The 22,626-nt window shown below is 50.5% G+C and overlaps 2 protein-coding genes across 17 annotated transcripts in view; one reads left to right on the top strand and one right to left on the bottom strand.

Moving 5' to 3' along the window:
* The window catches only part of PDE6B (phosphodiesterase 6B), a 104,509-nt gene extending 87,384 nt beyond the window's left edge, over positions 1 to 17,125 (bottom strand). For 5 of the 16 annotated variants that reach the window (XM_063808511.1, XM_063808502.1, XM_063808505.1 and 2 more), the window contains exons 1-2: positions 15,292 to 16,677; positions 4,976 to 6,469 (exon numbers count right to left, since the gene is read on the bottom strand). The gene's annotated coding sequence lies outside the window, so the exon portion shown is untranslated. The other 11 variants (XM_063808510.1, XM_063808516.1, XM_063808513.1 and 8 more) reach the window with 8 other exon arrangements.
* A 613-nt stretch (positions 17,126 to 17,738) lies between these two features.
* LOC129143824 (transmembrane protein 271) lies at positions 17,739 to 19,746 on the top strand. The gene has a single exon (XM_054683630.2). It carries the CDS (start codon positions 18,002 to 18,004, stop codon positions 19,133 to 19,135), a length of 1,134 nt encoding a protein of 377 aa, XP_054539605.1. The 5' UTR covers positions 17,739 to 18,001; the 3' UTR covers positions 19,136 to 19,746.
* The last annotated feature ends 2,880 nt before the right edge of the window (positions 19,747 to 22,626 follow it).

The raw sequence follows: 22,626 nt of genomic DNA, 5'->3' as shown, positions 1-22,626 counted from the left end.
TGTCCTTTTGCAGGGACCTGGATGGAGTTGGAAGCCATTATCCTCAGCAAACTAATGTAGGAACAGAAAACCAAACACCACGTCTTCTCACTTACAAGTGGGAGCTGAATGATGAAAATGCATGGACACGGGGTGGGGGGCAACAATACACACTGGGGCCTGTTGGAGGGTGGTGGCAGGTAGGGTGAGGGAGAGCATCAGGAGGAATAGCTAATGGATGCCGGGCTTCTTACCTAGGGGATGGGATGGTTTGTGTAGCAAGCCACCATGGCACACATTTACCCATGAAACAAACCTGCACATCCTGCACAGGTACCTTTGAACTTAAAAGCTAAAGAAAAAAAAATAACCTTCAAATGTTGAAAGAATGAAAGAAAGAAAGAAAGAGGAAAGGAAGGAAGGAAGGAAGAAAGAAAGAAGGAAAGAAAGAAAGAAACTAGATGAGGTCACCAAGGGAGTGAGTGTAGACAGAAGGGACAGAATCAAGGGCTGAGGCTTAGGGACACATGTGCGAAGGGGACGCCACCCAGCCCCCATGAAACAGCATCCCCTGCCATGTGCTCCTGTATGTTTCAGCAGCTGGACTTAACAGTTTGTAACTGGGTATTTTTGTGAAGATGTGATTCATCTCCATCTCTCCCGCCACGCTCCTCCAGTGAGCAGGAGCCCCGTCATTTTGCAAACTGCTGTACCCCAAGGCCTAGAGCAACCCCTGGCTGCCTGACAGTAACAAGTCAATAAGCAAGTGCATGAGTGAAGGGCACCAGGATTCTTTTCTTTTTTTTTTTTCTTTTTTTTTTTAATTGATCATTCTTGGGTGTTTCTCGCAGAGGGGGATTTGGCAGGGTCATAGGACAATAGTGGAGGGAAGGTCAGCAGATAAACAAGTGAACAAAGGTCTCTGGCTTTCCTAGGCAGAGGACCCTGCGGCCTTCCGCAGTGTTTGTGTGCCTGGGTACTTGAGATTAGGGAGTGGTGATGACTCTTAACGAGCATGCTGCCTTCAAGCATCTGTTTAACAAAGCACATCTTGCACCGCCCTTAATCCATTTAACCCTGAGTGGACACAGCACATGTTTCAGAGAGCACAGGGTTGGGGGCAAGGTCACAGATCAACAGGATCCCAAGGCAGAAGAATTTTTCTTAGTACAGAACAAAATGAAAAGTCTCCCATGTCTACCTCTTTCTACACAGACACGGCAACCATCCGATTTCTCAATCTTTTCCCCACCTTTCCCCCCTTTCTATTCCACAAAACCGCCACTGTCATCATGGCCCGTTCTCAATGAGCCTCTGGGCACACCTCCCAGACAGGGTGGTGGCCGGGCAGAGGGGCTCCTCACTTCCCAGCAGGGGCAGCCGGGCAGAGGCGCCCCTCACCTCCCGGACGGGGTGGCTGGCCGGGCGGGGGGCTGACCCCCCCACCTCCCTCCCGGATGGGGCGGCTGGCCGGGTGGGGGGCTGACCCCCCCACCTCCCTCCCGGACGGGGCGGCTGGCCGGGCAGGGGGCTGACCCCCCCACCTCCAGGATTCTTTTCTCTGTCTGTTTTTACCATCGTCACACTTAAAAAACATAAGTTATTCTGTTTTCTTGGTGGGTTAGGGATAAAAATTTGAAAAATAATTTTATGTTATTAAAATACATGCTACTATTTGAGAGTTTAACATAAAAATTTCCATCAGTAATTTCTTCATATAATTTTAGAAATAACAGGCCGGGCATGGTGGCTCACGCCTGTAATCCCAGCACTTTGGGAGGCAGAGGCGGGCGGATCACGAGGTCAGGGGATCGAGACCATCCTGGCTAACACAGTGAAACCCCATCTCTACTAAAAATACAAAAAATTAGCCGGGCATGGTGGCAGGCGCCTGTAGTCCCAGCGACTCGGGAGGCTGAGGTAGGAGAATTGCTTGAACCCCGGGGCCAGAAGTTGCAGTGAGCCAAGATCGCGCCACTGCACTCCAGCCTGGGCGACAAAGTGAGACTCCGTTTCAAAAAAAAAAACAAAAACATATATTTTAAGCTAAAATTCTTATCTGTTTTTTGTTTTGTACCTATCACTCCAGTGTGACTTGCTATTTCTTACAAAATCCACTCTCAGTTTTTTGTTTGGTTTTGAGACGGAGCCCCACTCTGTCACCCAGGCTGGAGTGCAGTGGCACGATCTTGGCTGACTGCAACCTCTGGCCCTGGGGTTCAAGCAATTCTCCTGCCTCAGCCTCCCAAGTAGCTGGGATTACAGGTGCATACCACCACACCTGACTAATTTTTGTAGTTTTAGTAGAGACGGGGTTTCGCCCTGTTGGCCAGGCTGCTCTCAAACTCCTGACCTCCAGTGATCTGCCCACCTCAGTCTCCCAAAGTGCCGGGATTACAGCCGTGAGCCACTGCACCTGGGCCACTCTCCGTTTTTATAATTGTATCACCAATAATGGTGTCACAAAAACAGGCTTTGTATAAATGCCTGATTATCATCTGACCCAGCAGAGAGCTTCCTCACATTATTAATGAACGGTGCAGTTCTGAGTTGAACGTGGTTCATACTTTCATTTATGTTAATAAGTAAAAGGTAACTGAAATCACAAAGACATTGGAACGTCACTTCATCAATGACATGAGTGCCTCTCCTGAGTCACTTTCTAATACTGGAAGAACATTTCCCTGATTTTTGGTAGTATTCACAATGTAATGGTTACAGTCACAACACATGTTTAAATTTAATCTACATTACTCATATTTTCCCATAACTTCATTAAATCTAGACAGTCAATAAAGCAACAACCCAGCCGCATTTGTAGCATTTGCCAATTTCTGTGGTGTAAATGCCCCCCTCATGGCCAACTTGGAGCCACACACACAAAGTCACTGAGCATGGTGCTAGGAAGAGACCGTGGTAGCCCATTACAGCTTTTACCCCTACAGATACAGCTGATGTCAGTGATCTCAGGAATGCAGGCGATGTAAAATGTAGTAAAATAATTAGAAAGTAATGGCTTCGAGTATTTATTACCTATGTTTTAAGTAAGCTTTATTTCATTGTAAGTGCGTATCATTTACTTTTCAGCAATGTCTGTATCTAACAGCAAAGCTCCTGGCAGTGCAGCTTTCCACTCCGGGAGCCAATGCACGCCGACTCCAGCACACACTGGCTCCTGGGCTCCTCTGGTGGGCCTGACCTCATCAGGTGAGCCCTGAGAGGAGCGAGCAGAAGCAGGAGCAGGAAGGACACAGACTGGCCCGTGTGGGCCACCTGGGAAGGGTGGTGACTTCTGGAAGGGGTGAGGGCCTCGGCCCTACAACTGATCGTTGACAAATCAACAACCAGAACAACCCTGGAAGAGACCCTTGTGCCTCAGATGAGATCACAGCTCTGGGCGACGCCTTAATTTTGGCCTGGAGGTGCAAGGGGCAGAGGACCCAAATGACCCCATAGAAAGTGGAGAGAGGGCCGGGCATGGTGGCTCATGCCTGGAATCCCAGCACTCTGGGAGGCCGAGACAGGTGGATCACCTGAGGTCAGGAGTTTGACACCAGCCTAGCCAACATGGTGAAACCCTGTCTCCACCAGAAATACAAAAATTAGCTGGGCATGGTGGTGGGTGCCTGTAATCCCAGCTACTCGGGAGGCTGAGGCAGGAGAATCACTTGAACCTGGGAGGTGGAGGTTGCAGTGAGCCGAGATGGTGCCACTGCACTCCAGCCTGGTGACAGAGCGAGACGCCGTCTCAAACAAAAAAAAAGAAAAAAGAAAAAAAAGAAAGTGGAGAAAATGCCTTTGTGTTGTTTTAAGTTACTAAAATGGTGATAATTTGTTACGCAGAAATAGAAAAACTAGCGAGTAATCCGACTCCCTTAAACTTGAACTCACAAAAGAAAAATCCGTTTAAAAAATATCCCCACAACTTTCTAAGGTGGTGTCTGATGACCTGGAGATGCTGGAGGGAGCTGCTCAAGCTTGAAGACAGGAGCTGGGAGGACAGAGCTGAGCTGCCCTGCATTACGGAGGGGATGGGAGGAGACCTGAGGGAAATCCAGAAAGGAGGAGCTGGGAAGACTGAACAGTGGGGTTGAGAGGTGGGAGGCCCGTCTTCCTGAGGCTGGAAGGGAGGCGTGGCAGGAGGAAAGATAATGGAAATTTCTCCGGAGGTGCTGTGGACCTAGAAACCACCGTACCCCTGCAATCCTAAGCAAGTTCTGCTCACAAACACTCCTGAGAAAGTTGAGTTGTGTTCTTTCTCTGCTTTTTTGAGCTGGGGAGTGTGATGGTTAATATTGAGTGTCAACTTGATTGGATTGAAGGATGCAAAATATTGATCCTGGGTGTGTCTGTGAGGATGTTGCCAACGGAGATTAACATTTGAGTCAGTGGGCTGGGAAAGGCAGACTCACCCTCAATCCTGGTGGGCACCGTCTAATCAGCTGCCAGCACGGCCAGAATAAAAGCAGGCAGGGGAACGTGTAAGGACTGGACCGGCTGAGTCTTATGGCCTCAGCCTCCATCTTTCTCCCGTGCTGGATGCTTCCTGCCCTCAAACATCAGACTCCAAGCTCTTCAGCTCTGGGACTCTTGGACTTACACCAGTGGTTTGCCTGGGGCTCCTGGGCCTTTGGCCACAGACACGGCTGTGTTGTCAGCTTCCCTACATTTGAGGTTTGGGGACTTGGACTGGCTTCCTGGCTCCTCAGCTTGCATTCGGCCTATTGTGGGACTTCACCTGTGATCGTGTGAGTCAAGTCTCCTAATAAACTCCCCTTCATATACATTTATCCTATGAGCTGTGTCCCTCTAGAGAACCCTGACTAATACAGGGAGAAAAGCTCAAAGATGTGAGCGAAAGGACAGCTGGTACATAGGTTACTGAGAAAGTGTAAGGTCTTTATCAGTGGAAACTTTTACCCACTTCTTACCAAATAAATGTTGAACAAATATCTAAAGAACATTAACTGAATGAGGCATAAATTCTAGATCTCACCATGCTCGGTCGGTCCTGTGTGTCCCCAGCCTGACATCGACAGAGTAGGCACGCAACAAAAGATGGCCGCACGCATGGTGGGACGACGAAGGAAGGAGTCACCCGCTGACCAACAGGAAAAAGCCCAGATGCCTTTCCTGAAAAGATGGCCGCACGCATGGAGGGACGACGGAGGAAGGAGTCACCCGCTGACCGACGGGAAAAAGCCCAGATGCCTTTGCTGAAAAGATGGCCGCACGCGTGGAGGGACGACGGAGGAAGGAGTCACCCGCTGACCGACAGGAAAAAGCCCAGATGCCTTTGCTGAAAAGATGGCCGCACGCGTGGAGGGACGACGGAGGAAGGAGTCACCCGCTGACCGACAGGAAAAAGCCCAGATGCCTTTGCTGAAAAGATGGCCGCACGCGTGGAGGGACGACGGAGGAAGGAGTCATCCGCTGACCGACAGGAAAAAGCCCAGATGCCTTTGCTGAAAAGATGGCCGCACGCGTGGAGGGACGACGGAGGAAGGAGTCACCCGCTGACCGACGGGAAAAAGCCCAGATGCCTTTGCTGAAAAGATGGCCGCACGCGTGGAGGGACGACGGAGGAAGGACTCACCCGCTGACCGACGGGAAAAAGCCCAGATGCCTTTGCTGAAAAGATGGCCGCACGCGTGGAGGGACGACGGAGGAAGGAGTCATCCGCTGACAGACAGGAAAAAGCCCAGATGCCTTAGCGGATGATGTGAAGAGACTGCCCAGACCACGCCCGGGCACAGTGTCAGGCATAGTCCTGCAAACTACTGAATCCTCGCTACCTAGCTAAGAGGGGCAGTAACTGGGCTCGGGGCTATGTTTCCCAGTTACCATATCCCCCGCCCCGCCTGGCACCTCTGGGCACCGCGGCCTCAGGCACAGGGATCCTCTGCTGAGAAGTCAGCCTCAGAGGACGCCAAACGCTGCCCCTCCCCGCGGGAAGTGACGCTGAGACGCCGCTTCCTTGCCGTTCTGTCTTCCAAGTCAGTCTCCCAAGCATGTTTCAGGGCAGCTGGAAACTGAGCTTCAAACTCCAGGTCCGGAAGTCAGGTACTACTTTTCATCAAATATAGAAAGGTTATCCAACAGGTAGCTAGAAAGGTGACTTATGTCCACCCCAGTCCCCGTGACACGTCCCCAGATGGCCTCACATTTGACGGCCACGCACAGCAGAATCTGGATTTGTGGTGAGTCGTTCCTCCGAAGGCAGCACGCAGTCGTGACCTGGAATTGCAAGGCCATCTTCTTGGAAGCTGCTGCCTGCCCCAGAATAACGATGGTCGTCCATCTGGCTCATGGGTCTTGAGTGGCTCCTGTTGGGTTGCTGAGGGAATGAAGACTGGATGTGAAAGAAATGGATTCAAGCTACCAGAGGAGCAGCTCCAGGGCAAGGCAGCAGGGATAGGCCTCCTCTCGTCACTCTCACGGTCAGCTTTCTGCTTCGCGTCATGTCTGTGGGCATGCTTGTTGCCCACCACTTATAAAATAAGAATATATAGAAGGAGATAGAATGGATATAACCATAAAACTATAGAGAAACATAAAATTAAAAAAAAAAAAAACAAAAGTTAAAAGATTGAAAAAGGTAACTGAGAAAGGGACCTAGGTGGGAATGTAAATTTGAACACAGTGGAGCTTGGCCTTACTGGATAAAATAATGATATGGAAATTTACTTCCACCAATGAATGAAGAAAAATATGTCCAAAGAAAATATAACATTAATGAATGAATAAGAAGGCAAGAAAGAATAAACTGAGGAACAGAACACATATGAGACAGATGGAGAATATCATGTAACTATAACCATTTAAATAATTGCATCAAACATAAATGAAGTATCCCAAGCAAAAGGCACAAATGGTCAGACTGACTTAAGAAAGCAAGAACCAACCTTATGTTGTCTTCAAGAGACAGAAAGAGGTGGAAATTAAAATTTAAGGATGGAAAATAATTTACCACGCAAACAGCTAGCATAAGAAAGCCATCATAGCTGAGTGTGCGTGTGAGTGTGCATGTGCTGTTTGGTTTTTTTTTTTAGACAGAGTCTTGCTCTGTCGCCCAGCTGGAGTGCAATGGCATGATCTCAGCTCACTGCAAGCTCCACCTCCCGGGTTCACGCCATTCTCTTGCCTCAGCCTCCTGAGTAGCTCGGATTACAAGCACCCGCCACCACGTCCGGCTAATTTTTCTATTTTTAGTAGAGACGGGGTTTCACCGTGTTAGCCAGGATGGTCTCAAACTCCTAACCTTGTGATCTGCCCACCTCAGCCTCCCAAAGTGCTGGGATTACAGGCATGAGCCACTGTGCCTGGCTCTGCATGTGTGTTTTAAGACAGGGCCTTGTTCTGTTGTTGTTCAGTCTGGAGTGCAGTGGTGTGATCAGAGTTCACTGTAACCTCCGACTCTTAGATTCAAGCTATCCACTTCAGCCTCCTATGTAGATCCTCCTGCTTCAGCTGCCTCCTGCTTGGGCTTCCTCTGTAGGACCCACAGGCATATGTCATTATGCTTGGCTGATGTCCTAAACATGTTTTTTTTTTTTTAGAGATGGGAGTCTCACTGTGTTGCCCAGGCTGGTCTCAAACTCCTGGCCTCAAGCAATCCTCCTGCCTTGGCTTCTCAAAGTGCTGGGATTACAGGCACGAGCCACACTGCACATGGCCTGTAGTAGCTGTATTAATAGCACACAAAATATTCTTCAATAGAATGACTATTATAAGACAAAAATGATAGTTCCTGCTCAATACAATAGGAAGAGACAACAATTACAAACAGATACACATCTGATAACAGAATGCCAAAATATATGAACAAAAACTAGTAAAACCAAAGGGAAAAATAGAAAATCTACAATAATAGCTGGAAATTTTAACATGCTGTTCTCAGTAATACAACAAGTAGACAAAAAGAAAAAGGTATACAGGAGATTCAAATGACACTACGAACTAAACTGAATTGACACTTAGAGAAAATAATCAGCAACAACTTCAGAACGCACACTCTCTCCAACTGTATGTGAAACATTCGTCAGGACAGGCCATGTGCTTGTCTCAACAGATTTCAAAAGATCAATATCTTGCAGAGTGTTTCCAGACCACAACAGTCATAAATTAGGAATCTGCAACAACAAGTAATCTAGAAAGGACCCCAAATGTCTCTAGAAGTTAACTCACTTCTAAACACCAATGAGTCAAAGAAGAAATCACAAATATCACTAGGAAATATTTTTACCAGGATAATAATAAAAACATAACATAAGGAAAATTGTGGAATATAATTAAGGAAATGTTTAAAGCAAAATTTATAGCATTAAAAATTATATAAGAAAAAAAGAAAGGTCTCAAATGAGAACTAGAGAAAGAAAGGCAACGAAAGCCAAAGTAAGCAGAAAAAGGAAATAATAAGCAAAAGTACAGAAATCAATGAATAGAAAACAAAATATGAAGATAATGATGAAACCAAAAACTAGTTTTTTGAGATGATCAATAACACTGATAAATCTCTAACCAAATTAAGAAAAAAGAGAACACACGAGGCCGGGCCCTGTGGCTCACGCCTGTAATCCCAACACTTTGGGAGGTTGAGGCAGGCGGATCACAAGGTCAAGAGATCAAGACCATCCTGGCCAACATGGTGAAACCCTCTCTCTACTAAAAATACAAAAATTAGCCGGGCATGGTGGTGGGCACCTGTAGTCCCAGCTGCTTGGGAGGCTGAGGCAGGAGAATCACTTGAACCTGGGAGGCAGAGGTTGCAGTGAGCTGAGATTGCACCATTGCACTCCAGCCTGGGTGACAGAGCGAGATTCCATCTCAAAAACAAAAACAAAAACAAAAAAACCCCACAAATTACCAATATCAGAAATGAAAGAGGGGACTTCACTACAGATCCTTTAGATAAAAAGGGATTTTTTTTTTTTTTTGAGATGGAGTCTCAGTCTGTTGCCCAGGCTGGAGTGCAGTGGTGCAATCTCAGCTCACTGCAAACTCCACCTCCCGGATTCAAGTGATTCTTCTGTCTCAGCCTCCTAAGTAGCTGGGATTACAGGCGCACGCCACCACACCTGGCTAATTTTTGTATTTTTAGTAGAGACAGGTTTCCCATGTTGGCCAGGCTGGTCTGGAACACCTGATCTCAGGTGATCCACCTGCCTGTGCCTCCCAAAGTGCTGGGATTACAGGCATGAGCCACTGTACCTGGCCAGAAATGATTCATATATATATATATATATATATATATTAGCTTTATTGAGGTATGTTTTATATGCAGTAAAAGTCACAACTTCTAAGGAAATATTGGGATAACTTTATGCCAACAAATCTAAAAACTTAAATAAAAGGGAAAAATTCCTTGAAAAACACAGGACACTAAAGCTCATTCAAGAAAAAAATTAAATAACCTTAATAGCCCTATATCTGTTAAATAAATTGTATTTATAGCTAAAGTCATTCCCAAAGAAGATGTCAACCTCAGATGGCTTTGCAAGTGAATTCTACTCAACACTTAAGGAAGAAATAACATCAATTCTATACAATTCTTTCACAGAAAAGAGAAAATGAGGGAGTACTTCCCAGCTCACTTTATGAAGTCGGCATTACTCTGACACTGAACAAAGACAAAAACATTACAAGAAAAGAAAACTACAAATAATATCCTCATTAACATAAACACAAAAATCCTCAACAAAAGAACAGCCAAGTCGTATCCATCATATATTAAAAGAATAATCCATGTGATCAAGTGGGCTTCATCTCTGGAGTGCAAGCTTGGTTGGACATTTGAAACTGAATCAGTGTAATTCATCATATTAACAGGCTGAAAAAGAAAAACCATATGATAATCTCAAAAGACGAGGAAAAAAGCATTTGACAAGATTCATCAATGGTTCATGATAAAAACACTCAAAACAGAAATAGATTTCAACCTGATACAAGGCATCTACAAAAAAACTACAGCTTACATTATACTTAAGGGTGAAAGACCAAATGGTTTCCCACTAAGACAAGAAACAAGGCAAGGGTGTTTACTCTCATTACTTCTATTCACTATTATGCATGAGGACCTAGCCAATGCAATAAAGCAAGAAAAAAAAAAAAAACAAGCATGCAGCTTGGAAAGGAAGCAGTAAAATGGGTTCTATTTACCTGTGGCATGATTGTCTATGTAGAAAATCTTACCAAATACACAAAAGCGGCTGCTAGAATTAGTGAATTTAACAAGGTCACAGGGTAAGAGGGCAATCTAAAAAGTTAATTGTATTTATATGTACTAGTAACAAACAATTTTATATTAATGCTCTATGTTTATATAGTAACATTTATTAAAGTAAATGTTACTTTAAAGAAATCAGAATAGACACAAAAATCTAATGAGGGTATCTGGCCAGGTGTGGTGGCTCCTGCCTGTAATCCCAGCACTTTGAGAGGCTGAGGTGGGAGGACTGCTTGAGCCCAGGAGTTCGAGACCAGCCTGGGCAAAATAGTGGGACCTTGTCTCTATAAAAACAAAACAAAACAAAACAAAAAACCAGAAAAAAAGAAAGAAAAAAAACGAGGGTGTCTTATTCCTTTAAATTAACATTTACGAATTGAAAAATATAAAAATATGAAATCCTTATAGGGAAATTTAACAAAATGTGTGCAAAGCCTGTGCACTGAAAACTACAAAATATTGATGAGATAAATTAATGAAGACTAAGTAAATGTAGGTTAGAAGATTCAATATTGGTAACATACTAATTATCCCCAAATTAAGATATAGGTTCAATACAATCTCAATCAGACATTTTGGGGTAGAAACTGACAAGCTGAGTCTAAAATCTGTATGGACATGCAAAGGACCTAAAATAGCCAAATTATTTTGAAAAAGAGTAAAAATGTTGGAGGACTCACATTACCTGATTCCAGCATTCATTATGGAGCTACAATAATCCAGATACTGTGATGTTAGCATAAGAACAGACATGGCCGGGCATGGTGGCTCACGCCTGTAATCCCAGCACTTTGGGAGGCCGAGGCAGGTGAATCACGAGGTCAGGAGTTCAAGACCAGCCTAACCAACATGGTGAAACTCCGTCTCTACTAAAAATACAAAAATTAGCTGGGTGTGGTGGCACGCGCCTGTAATCCCAGCTACTCAGGAGGCTGGGGTAGGAGAATCGCTTGAACCCAGGAGGCAGAGGTTGCAGTGAGCCCAGACAGCACCACTGCACTCCAGCCTGGGCAACAGAGTGAGACTCCATCTCAAAAAAAAAAAAAAAAAAAAAAAAAAGAACAGACATATAAGTCAATGGGTCAGAACTGAGAGCCTAGAGATCAATCCACATTTTCCAGTCAATTGATTTTCAATAAAAGTACCAAGGTAATTTAATGGTACTGGTGATTATTTTCAAGAAATGGTACTGGAACAACTGTATATCCATATGCAAAAATAAAAACATTGACCATTACATCATACCATATACAAAAATTAATTCAAAATGGATCACAGATGTACACTTAGGAGCTAAAACCACAAAACTTCTGAAAGACAAGAAAATATTTGTAATGTTGGTTCAGACAATTATTTCCTAAATAGTACACAAAAACCACAAAAGAAAAAAGTAATAATTGAATGTCATCAAAATGTAAAGTTTTGCTTTTTAAAAGATGTTGATAAGAAGATGAAAAAGTAGGTCAAAGACTGGGAGAAAATACTTGCGAAACATTTATCCAATAAATAACTTACGTTTAGAACGTATAAAGAATTCTTACAACTCAATTACAAGAAGACAACCCAATTTTTAAAAAATTGGCAGAGGATTTGGAAGGACTCTTTACTAAAGATATATGAAAGTCTCAACGCCATTAGTTGTCAAGGTAATGCAAATTAAAACACAATGAGATACACTGCAAACCCACCAGAATGGTCAGCACTATTAAGGCTGACAACACCGTGGGCTGGTGAGGGCATGGGGCATCTGGAGCTTTCACACTTCGGTCTGGGAATGCAAAATGATATAGCCACTCTGGAAAACAGTTTGTAAGTTTCTTGAAAGTTAAATATTAACTTTTGATACAGTCCAGCAATACCACTTCTAAGGATGTACCCAAGAGAAGTGAAAACAGATGTTCACAGAAGACTTGTCCTTGAATGACAACAGCAGCATTATTCATAACAATCTCAATGGAAAAACACCAAATGTCCATCATTTCATGGATGAGTAAACAAATGTTGGTGGAATTCTGCTCAGCCACGAAAACAAATGATCCATTGATTCATGCAGCAACGTGGAAAAGTCTCCAAGCATTTTGCCAGCGGAAAGAAGCCAGACAGGAAAGACTCTATGCTCCCTGAGTCCATGTATGTGAAATTTTATACTAAAGCTACGGTGACAGATAGCAGGTCATGGTTGCCTGTGCCCAGAATGGAGGGAGAGGGTGCCTGCACAGGAGAACTTGGGGGGAGTTGGGACAGTGCTGGATCATCTCGGTGGTGGTGACTCACAACAAGGTGTCCAGTTGTCTAAACTCACTGAGTTGTACACTTAATATGAATGATTGGTATTGCACGTAAATTGTAGTTCAGCATAAAAGGGCACAAAAAGTAATACCTGAAGATAGGTGTTACTCATGAACCGGCAATTTCCCTAAGTATACACCCCTAAAATGCATGTCCATGTACATCAGGGCACACAAATAAGAAGGTTCAAAAATTATTAATAATATTCCCAAACTAGAAATGATCAAATGTTCATCAGCAGTGAAATGGTTAATAAACTGTGTCACACTCATGCAGTGAATCAGTAACCAGCGATGAATGAGCCCTCGTTGCATGCAACATGGATACATTTCGCAGACACAAAGTTGAATGAAAGAAGCCAGAGATATGAGAATTATGTCCTATGATTCCATTAATACAAAGTTCAAACACCAGGCAAAATCAAACTAGAATATGTTTAGGGATGCGTGTCAAGGTAATAAAAGTATAAATAAATGCAAGGAAGTGATTTCAAGTGAACTCAGCAGAAGCTCTGGTGGGAGGGAGGCTGTTGTTGGAAAGGTACGGGTTGTGTACTCAAATCCTGCAATATTCCGTTTTTCGAGTGGGAAGTATATAGATCTTCATTTATAAGTCATTAAGCTATTACATGTATACTTAATGATTTTTCTGTGGATCGATTACATTTCACAAGACAAGAGCTTTTAAACTCATAATTAAGGTGCATTATTGTGTCTCTGAGAACTCGCTGGCTGTGGTTTTATGAGAGTAAGTTCTTTCAATAAATCACCAGCTGTGCAGAGTTACACAGAGAGGCACACACCGTGGCTGTGTAAGTGAAAGATCAATCGTGATTGTTCTTGGAAATAACACGGTGAAGATTAATAATTTAAAATGTTGAGTACTTACGTAGTTAAAAAGATAAAGGATAAAAGTACTAAAAACAGGCCAGGCACGGTGGCTCACACCTGTAATTCCAGCACTTTGGGAGGCCGAGGTTGGGGGATCACTTGAGGTCAGGAGTTCGAGACTAGCCTGGACAACATGGTGAAACCCTGTCTCTACTAAAAATATAAAAATTAGCTGGGCATGGTGGTGTGAGCCTGTAGTCCCAGCTACTCGGGAGGTTGAAGCAGGAGAATCGCTTGAGCCCAGGAGGCAGAGGTTGCAGTGAGCTGAGATTGCACCACTGCACTCCAGCCTGGGTGACAGAGCAAGACTCCGTCTAAAAAAAAAAGTACTTAAAAAGTTAAGTGATAAACAAATTAGAAAAAAAAAATTAGAATCAGCCAAACTAATTGAAGTCAATATTCTAGGAGATTGAATTTTAAATGCTAATAAATATGTAAATATTAAAATAAAGTTTACAGTTGATAGGAAAAATATTGTTGGATTAACACAATTGCTGTTGTAATCAGAAAAAAACCACACGATTGTTTTAAGATACCATCTCTGGGCTTCACATTGCTTGTCTTTAGGACAGGACGGTGACATGGCCCCAGCACAGAGGCAGCTGCGGGGACTATATGCCCTGTGTGGGTGCGCCTGGCACATCACGGGCTCTGTGATCTTTAAAATAACTCCTCTTTCCCCAACAACCTGTAGAAGTCATTTCTCATGAGCACGGCGCTTTTTTCTGAGGTGGGTGCCCCTCCCTGAGCACTGAGCTCTGCAAATCACCTGACTAGACTGCAGCTGCTTGAGGTCCCCTCATGGGGCGGAGTTAAGGCGTGGGAAGAGGCTTCATGGGTGGGCCTGGCAGGTGCTTGGGGGCAGGGATTCTGCCAGAAAGCAACCGAATCAGCTTTCAAAATGTGGCTGCGTCTGCTCCCTTTTCCACTTCTGTTTTTAGGTGTCAGAAACCAGCTCAAGTGCAGAGGCCATCCCTGTGAGTGAAGGGCCATTGAGGGTATGTGAGCTCAACAGACTGTACAAGGAAGCTCTACATGACTGGGACCACAGACTGTACAAGGAAGCTCTACATGACTGGGACCACAGACTGCCCTCCCCTCTCTCCGCCAACCCAATGTCATCCACTCAGGAACACTGCTGACCATCTGCAGAGTCTCAGGAAGTGATGGGAAAAGGGCGGGGGAGATAAGCAGGCAACCCTGTGATTGCACCGTGAGGGCGGAAGCCCCACCAGCTCCCCAGTGGCAGGGCTCCTTCTAGACACACCAGGGCACCCTCCTGCGGGTCCAGGACCTCCCTTATCCTCAGGGTAAAGTCTGAACTTCCCCGCAAGGCTCAAAGACCCTTCTGGGTGGGCACCTGCTGCCCGACAGTGGCACCCTCACTCTGCCCCTCCTATCTGAAGACTTTACTGTGCGCCAGCTCCGGGCTGTCTCCTCCAGGGCCTCTGCTCTTGACGTTCCTGCTGCTGGGGCATGCGCCCTGCCAGAGCCCCTTCCCCACCCCCAATACAGAGATGAGGGCCTGTCTGCCTGCGGGCCGGCCTGCCTCACCTGACCCTGAGCGCCGTAGGAGCAGAACCAGCTGACTTTGCTGTCCTGTCACAAGATGGAGCAACCCACCCATTCATTTGTTCATGCACTCATTCCACATAGCTGGGGCAAAGCCAGATCCTGATGGGGATGGGAGACGGGGGCAAGCTGGACAGGACCGCAGTGAGCTGAACTCCCAATGTGGCAGGGACACACACCTTTGGACCACAGGGAAATCCTGCCTCTTATGGAGGACCGTCTGTCCGGGGCAGGGGAGGGCAGGGAGGCAGTTCGCGGAGCCTGAGTGTGAGCGGCGCTCCGCCAGTCACTGGCTCCTGCATGGGAAGCCTCTGTGAGGGCAGTGGGGCCGCCTACCTTCGTGTGCCGCAAGGACTGAATGAAAATCTGTGTAGAGCACTCGGAGCGGCACCTGGAGGGCAGTGGGATCCCACAAAACTGAGTTACTCCTCAGTGGGGTGAAGCGAGCATCTGGGAAATGCAAAGGCAGACGCCGGTGAGGACGTGGAGAGGCGACACACCCCAGGCTGCAAGAGGTGACTGTGCAAAGGCCCGGTGGCAGGAGCAAGCCGCCAGTGGGATGGAGGCCTCTAGAAAGGGGCCAGGGAGGCTGGAGGCCAGACTGGGGAGAAATTCTGCAGGACTGACCTGCCTCCTATGGGATCTCTGATGGCAGAAACCCCTCCAAGCTGTTTTTCCCTGCCCTAAGAGGGCACAGCCCCATCCTTCCACCCTCACCCTTTAGGGAGGGAGGAGGATGAGGCCCCATCCGTTCACTTCCTCCTCCAAAGCCTAATCATCGTGGCTGCAGCAGCCTTGCTGCATTGGGAATGGAGAGGCCGCTCCGCCCTCACTGGAGGGGGCTGCAAACCTCGTTTCCCTGGAAACTGAAATAATCAGTGGAAGTCAGCTCATGGTAAGTCTGCTTGCGCGCGTGGGTGCCACAATTATTACACAAGCTGATTTACACACTGTCCTTTGAAAACCTATGCACCATAAATGCAAAGGAAGGGTCACTATTCCTGTTCTGGAGAGTCATCGTGCAGGAGATACAGGACCGTTCGCGAGGTTCTAAAATCTGCACTCTCTGCTAAAAATACAGTGAAACATGCTCGTCCTCCTCGCAGCGATAGCAGTTGAAGTAAATCCCACGCAGATGTCCAGGAGCGCATGAAGGGCCTTCACATAGATTCACATGGGCAGATGGCTTCCGAGAAAGGTGGGCGACGGGCCCGCGCCCGCGCTGCCTGGATGGAGTCTGTGGGTGCAGCTTCCTTCAGACAGAGCCTCTGGGGTCTCTGTCCGGGCCCACCGGGCACCACGGGACACACTGCGCCCTTCAAGGGCATGAAGCTGTGCGCTCTGGGTGACGGCTCCACAGGCCAGAACTTGCTAAGGCTGGTGACAGGGACGGAGGTGCGTTCTCAGGGCGTCCCTCCACCTCCCCCGGCGCCCGGAGCGCGTTCCCTGCTGCAGCCACCGAATCCGGCGCAAAGTTATTTAACGCTGCAATTAGCCGGCAGGGTGAGTCATCGGCTCCCCAGCCTCCTGCCGCCGCAGCAGAAACGAACTGGAAGGGACCAGGGGTGCAGGCCCAGCTGCTCGGCCGAGGGCCTTCCGGAGACGCTCCCATCCCCCCAACCAAGGGGCCGAGGCGAGCTCCTCTCAGGAAGAGGCTGGAGGGCCCAGAGAGGCCGAAGAGGTGACCTTCCCCCACCCCACACACCCAGCCGCCCCACGCCTTCCTCTCACCCACCTCGAATCGTCAGGGTAGGAATGAGGCGGAGGAATTCGCCGCCCTCGTCCCCCTCACTCAGGCCGTGAACCGCCTTCTGATGAATTAATTCACGTGCACCCGCGTCTGGGGAAAATTCCTGTCTGATGCAGACGAGCTTTGCAGACTAAAACCAAACGAGACTCATCCTAGGTTCTAAGACGTCGCCTCCAGCTTGGCTCAAATGGCTGGTCCTAAAAGTCAGCGCCCCTACTCATCCCCCGAACCGCGGGCACACGCTCACGGCACACCCCGCACACACGCGCGCGCACACACATGCACACACCACACACGCACCCACAAGCAACACACCGCACACGCGCACACGTCAGCACTTCCCAGAGACCCTGATCGTCCCCATCCCTTGAACAACCCCCTCCCCCCACAGCACCCAGGCTCACTCCTCCCTTACCCCCAGCTCCCGGCCCCTCCCCCTCCCTCCCCGGGCTCCTTCCCACCCCCCCCAGCACTCGGCCCCTCCCCCTCCCTCCCCGGGCTCCTTTCCCCCCCACCCCAGCACCCGGGCTCTCCTCCTTTCCTCACTCCTCTCCCAGGCTCCCCCTTTCCCCTTCTCCTTACCCAGGCTCTCCCCCATACCCACTCACCCCTAGCACACAAGCTCCCCTCTCCCCCTCTCCCTGCATCCCCATAACTTCCACAGGCTTCCCGGCCGCTGGCAGGCGGGTGGGCGGGAAGTGCGGCCCAGACCCAGTGGATAGAGAGGGGAGAGAGGGGAGCGCAGACGCAGGGGCGCCGAGCGGTGGGGAGCGCTGGGGGTGGGGCCCAGGGGGTCCGGGAGAGCCAGCTGGGGGTGGAGAGCTGCGTTTCCGCAGCGGCCCGCGCCGGATAGGGGCGCGGATAGGGAGGGAAGGCGGAGAGACGCGGCCAGGTGCCCCCCGCTCCGGGAGGAGGAGGCGGAGGGGCGTCCCGGGGGTGGCGGGGGCTGCCGGGGGCGGGGAAGGGCGGCGCCAGGGCGAGGCGCGCGGGGCCGCGGGCGGGGTGGGGGGTTGGGGGGGAACGAGCGTCCTGGGAGGGGCCCCGCGGGCTGGGGAGGGGGCGCGCGCCCTGCGGTCTCTGCGCCGCATCGGTTCCCGGCGCGGGGTCGCGGCGGCGGCGGCGGCGGGAGGCGGAGGATGCGGGCTCCGGCGGCGGCGGCGCGGGCCCGGGAGGACGCGGGAGGATGAGGAGGAGGCCGGCGGTCCGGCCGCGCGGCGCCGGGAGGAGGCGCAGGCGGCGGGGGCGGCGGCGGGCGGCGGCGGGCGCGCGGGGTGCGGGCCGGCTCGGGCGCGGAGGATGAAGTGGAGCGTCCGCGGGGCCTGCGCCGCGCTCTCCTCCTGCCTCCTGCTCGCCTGCGCGCTCAGCGCCGCCGCCGTCGGCCTCAAGTGCTTCTCGTTGGGCTCGGAGCTGCGCGGGGAGCCGTTCCGCCTGGGGGCCGCCGCCGGCGCCTTCTACTCCGGGCTGCTGCTGGCCGCCGGCCTCTCGCTGCTCGGCGCCGCCCTGCTCTGCTGCGGACCCCGGGACGCGCCCCTCGCGGGGTCGGAACCGGGCCCGGGTTTGGGGGTCCCCGCGGCGCCGGCAGGCGCTCCCGAGGCCGCGCCGGGCGAGTCGGGGGCCGCGGCCGGGGCCCCGGGGCCGGTGAGCAGCCAGAACCTGCTTCTGCTTGGCGTCCTGGTCTTCATGCTCGGGGTCCTCAGCGCATTCGCGGGCGCCGTGATCGACGGCGACACCGTGTCCCTGGTGGAGCGCAAGTACTCGCACTACTGCCTGCCCCCGCGGGCGCCAGGTTCGAGCCCCGGCTCGGCCCCGGGTTCAACCCCCGGCTCGGCGCCGGGCTCGGCCCCCGGCGCCCCGCGCGCTCGCAGCACCCTGGACAGCGCCACGTCCGCCAAGTGCCGCCAGCTGAAGGACTACCAGCGCGGCCTGGTGCTCTCCACCGTCTTCAACTCGCTTGAGTGCCTGCTGGGCCTGCTCAGCCTCCTGCTCGTCAAGAACTACAAGTCGTCGCAGGCCCGGCGCGGTCGGCGCGGCAGGCGGAGGGGAGGCCGGGCCCTGGCGCGGCCCCGCGGCGGCTCCGGGCTCCGCGCGCAGCCGCCCGCCTCTCGGGCGCGCCGGGGCCGGCGGGGCCGGCGGGGGCGGCGGCTGCAGCAGCGGCCGAGCGAGGCCTCCATCCTGTCCCCGGAGGAGTCGGACCTGGCCGCCCCCGGGGACTGCGCGAGCTTCGCGGCGCACCACGCGGTCTCCTACATCAACGTAGGCGTCCTCCACGCGCTGGACGAGGCGGGCGCGGAGGTGCGCTGCGGGGGGCACCCGTCGGTGGAGCTGCCGGGGTACGCGCCCTCGGACCCCGACCTCAACGCCTCCTACCCCTACTGCTGCCGGCCGCCCTGCGAGACGCCGCGGCCCTGGGAGACCCATCGGGCCTGCTGAGCCCGCGGGCCGGACCCCCATCCCGCGGACCGCGCTTGCGTTCCACCCACCCCGCCCCGCTCAGGACCCCCGCGGCAAGGGAGGACGGGCAGCGGGGCGGGGTCCAGGGCCAGGCCTCAGGGGCGCCGCCTCTTCCACGTGGCTTTGCAGCCTCCGGCCTGGCCCCCTCTGCGGGCTCCGTGACCACAGGAGGGGGCCCCTGATGTGACCATTTCTGTATCTGGGAGGTTTCTCTTCTTATTTGTGTCGTTCATATCTGGATTCCATTTTCAAGTTTACAATAAATGTTTGGGCTTGGCTAGCCCGACTGCACTTTTCTTGGCAAGTCCAAACCCTGGGGCTGCTCTGCCTGGTGGTCCGAGGCGAGGGGGACAGAGCGAGCGCCCCAGGACGGCGACTTCCCACGGAGGAAGAGCAGACAGAGACGCAGAGCAGCTGGTAATTCAGAAAGAAGAAGTGAGAACACCCAACAGCAACACTTTGTACACGGATGTGCCTGCTTTTGTTGATACTTTCTTACTGTAAAGCTCTCCATAAATAGTGAAAATGTTTGGTAAATTTATTGCAATTTAAAATTGGTGAGTTCCTTTATTAAATTAATTGCTATGTTATTGGAGAATATTCATCAAATTGGAATTAGAGGATGTCTACGCACAAGTCAGTGTGGGGGGAAATGGTTTCATTTGGTCGGACAAATGTTGAGTTTGAACAGTTGTATTCTGCTAGCTAGTTGACTGAATCCAGCCTCTTTCTAAAGCTAACTTTCTGTGTGTGTAGAGACACTGATGCCACATCCCATACATTTCTTTTTTCTTTTCTTTTTTTTTTTTGGAAACTGGTTGTGTGGTTTCGACTGCAAAGCAGATCTTATTTTTGGTTAATACATATGAACAATTTAATCCTATTTCGGAAAATCAGTCATAGTTTTTCTGGCATAGATAATTTTCCTGTTGATTATTTCATTAATCTGGTAATTTTGAGTATGATAGCATTTCATTTCAAATATACCCCGTAATCGCCTTAATTGATGTGAAGGTCATACTTTTAAATGATGAGGCTATGTGTGTGTGTGTTTTCACACATCATATGAAATGAGTTCCATATGCTGGTGGAGTGTGTTTCCATCTGTCTGCTGGGCTGGCTGGGAGCCAGTCTGGCTCCAAGTCTTGGGAAAAGGTGATCGGACTCCCACGTGCTGGAATTGTGGCATCAGGCTGGTAGCTGCTGACCCTGAGCAGCTGGGAGCAGAGCCACAGCCTGGTGGGAAAGATGAGTACCTCCTGCCGCGGGACCGGGGAGGCAGCCAGTGCTCTGCGGGGTGAGTGCCAGCACAGAGCAGTTAGGAGAGAGAAGCTACAGAAACCACGTGTAATATCTGTATTGTGTATGGAAGTCTACTTACAGCTGTGAAAAAGTAGCCAAATTTAAGGATGGAGCATAGTTTTCAGGTGCAGGCTCTGGAGTGAGGCCTCTCCTCAGCCCCTAGTCCCCCAAAGCTGGAGCTCCCTATACCCCTGGTGACCAAGGCCCCCATCCCTGCTGGCTCCTGGCCGGGCTTCCCTGCTACTGCAGAGGCCACAAGAGGCAGGAGGCTCCAGCCCCATTTCCATGATGGGAAGTGAAACCTGTCACCATTCAGGGGGCTGATCTCCAGAGCTGGCAAACCTTCCCCTGCTGATGCCTGCTCAGTTACTGCGAAGCTTGGGGATCTGGTCAAAGATGCCATGGGCCAGTGTCCTCTCCTTGCTATGTGGATGCTGCTGGAGGACAAAGAATCACAGCCAATTTACTAGGTTTTCATCCACAGGCTTCTTCAGATAGTGGCTCATAATAGGCCTCCCTGAATGGTGGAGTGAGAAAGGGGGTCCAGCCAGACAGAGGGCATGACCTGACTGGTCCCACTGTCCATTTACAGCCCAGTCCTTTCCTGCCCCAGGACAACCAGCCCAGCAGTCATCAACCTAAGCAAAAATGTGATCGCTGGCAGAGCAGTGTGACTTTTAAGATACTTCCTTCTGTCTGCTTACATCCAATCAGCGTGGCATTGTCAGGTGCCTCCTGCTTTCCGAGCAGAGGCCTCTCAGGTGGCTGCAAGGCCAGCCTCCCAGAACTACGCAACAGGGGCAGCCAGGTGGACCTGCCCGGGGGTGGGCACTTGGTGGCTCCCTGCAGAAGGCTGCCTGGCACTGCCCTGGCTGGAGCAAATGCATGGGCAGTGCAGATGCAAAAAGCCAAATTTCCTGTGTGCTTTTTGTTTTCCGAAGTGTTTAGTCTTAATTCTGTTTGTACAGCTTAAAATGTTAGATGACTTATGAGTCTTTCAAACTTGTGATCAAAATCGGCGACCTCTTTAGAGTGTCAGGCTTTTCTTGGGACAGAACAGAAGGCAGAAGATAGGGGCAGAGGCCCATGGCCAGGAGTAGGCTTCACACCGTCCTGTCACTGTGGACACACCCTCCTATCCCTGCATGCACACCGTTCTGTCCCTGTGTGCACGCCCATCCCGTACCTGCGTGCATGCCCTCCTGTCCCTGCATGCACACCCTCCTGTCCATGCTTGCACATCTTCCTGTACCCGTGTGCACACCCTCCTGTCCCCGCCGGCACATCCTCCTATCCCTATGTGCACACCATCCTGTCCCTGCGTGCACACCAACCTGTCCGTGCATGCACAGCCTCCTGTCCCTGTGTGCACACCCTCCTGTCCCTGCGTGCGTGCACACCCTCATGTCCCTGCATGCACGCCTTCCTATCCCCGCATACACACCATCCTATCCCTCGTGCACACCGTCCTGTCCCTGCATGCACACCCTCCTGTACCTTCGGGCACACCCTCCTGTCCCTGCGCGCACACTCTCCCGTCCCTGCTCGCACATCCTCCTGTCCCTATGGGCACATCCTCCTGTACCTGCGTGCACACCCATCCTGTCGCCCGTTTGCACACCCGTCCTGTCCCCACGTGCACACCCCTCGTGTCCCTGCTTGCACCCTCTTCCTGTCCCTGTGTGCACACCCTCCTATTCCTGCGGGCACACTCATCCTGTCGCCTGCAAGCACACCTGTCCTGTCCCTGCGTGCACACCCTCCTGTCTCTGTGTACACTCCCTTCCTGTCCCTGCATGCACACCCTCCTGTCTCTGTGTACACCTCCCTGGCCGGGGTGGCAGGATAATCCAGGGGTGCACAAAGACCTAGCTGGGGCAAACTGGACTCTTCCATGTGACCAGAAAGTTAGATGAGTAATTTTAAGATTGAGTGTCCCTAACTCCAGGACTATTCTTACCTCCACTGTCATAGGTGTTCATGTACTGATGTGGAATACCAAGGTTTTTTGTTTTTGTTTTTGTTTTTGTTTTTTTTTAGTTTACCAGAGGAAATAGAATCCCACATACCTCTAAACTCAAATTGCCCCAAAGATCAATTCTCAGGGAAATGAGTGGAGCATCACGAGACATCAGTCTTCCTTCCTAGTTACCACTGACTTGCTAGTT

This window comes from Pan troglodytes, chromosome 3 (genome assembly GCF_028858775.2).
Source record: "Pan troglodytes isolate AG18354 chromosome 3, NHGRI_mPanTro3-v2.0_pri, whole genome shotgun sequence".
Lineage (NCBI taxonomy): Eukaryota > Metazoa > Chordata > Mammalia > Primates > Hominidae > Pan > Pan troglodytes.
The sequence above is the reverse complement of the archived record's forward strand: the minus strand, read 5'-3'. Positions and strand labels throughout refer to the sequence as shown.

Bases quoted from the DNA above. Each gene is read 5' to 3' on its own strand.
- LOC129143824 (XM_054683630.2), top strand. From the start codon at position 18,002: ATGAAGTGGAGCGTCCGCGGGGCCTGCGCCGCGCTCTCCTCCTGCCTC.